Source organism: Penaeus monodon, chromosome 21 (assembly GCF_015228065.2).
Source record: "Penaeus monodon isolate SGIC_2016 chromosome 21, NSTDA_Pmon_1, whole genome shotgun sequence".
In the NCBI taxonomy this organism is placed as follows: Eukaryota; Metazoa; Arthropoda; class Malacostraca; order Decapoda; family Penaeidae; genus Penaeus; species Penaeus monodon.
In genome coordinates, this window is record NC_051406.1 from 32,840,209 (window position 1) to 32,840,754 (window position 546).

General features: G+C 40.7%; 1 protein-coding gene across 1 annotated transcript in view; it reads left to right on the plus strand.

Annotated features, from left to right (window-relative positions):
- The window catches only part of LOC119586429 (tax1-binding protein 1 homolog), a gene marked incomplete at both ends in the record, with an annotated part of 6,021 nt that extends 5,536 nt beyond the window's left edge, over window positions 1-485 (plus strand). Inside the window, 2 exon segments of the mRNA XM_037935156.1 lie at window positions 107-277; window positions 372-485. Coding sequence (XP_037791084.1) covers window positions 107-277; window positions 372-485 — 285 coding nt within the window.
- Between the last annotated feature and the right edge of the window lie 61 nt (window positions 486-546).

The following is a 546-nucleotide window of genomic DNA, read 5'->3' on the forward strand; positions in this document are numbered from 1 at the left end:
ATTGTTGGTATTTGTGTTGCAGTATGAATAATGAATAAAAGGAACTCTCCACTATAAACAATGAATAGAAAGTCCTTACTTATTAATTCTCACCTTTAATACATAGGCCTTGGAGACAAAGATGAAGAAAGAATCAAGTGAAAAGTGTGAGCTCATGGGACGTGTGGGTCAGGTGGTGGAGGAGAAGGGGCACCTTGAGGACAAAGTGAAGACACTGGAGCGATCCTTGACCACCTCCACAACCAAGGCAGAGGAGCTAGAGCAAAAACTGCAGACTGTATGTTTATATGTGCTAATGTTCAGTGTATTTTGCTGCAGATATGTATATAGTAATAGACATTTGATATTTATCCACCTTTTCTCCTTTGCAGATTACCACAGAGAGAAACAAGATCCAGGATGAGCTGTTGCAGATTCGCAAACAAAAGGAACAGCTAGATCTTGCTCTTCAGGAAGTTAAGCAAGAGCTGACAAGTTACACTAAGGTAGACCTCTTTTCTAAGCATGCACCACTAGGAAATGTTTTTGTAACCCAATGCTGCTGGG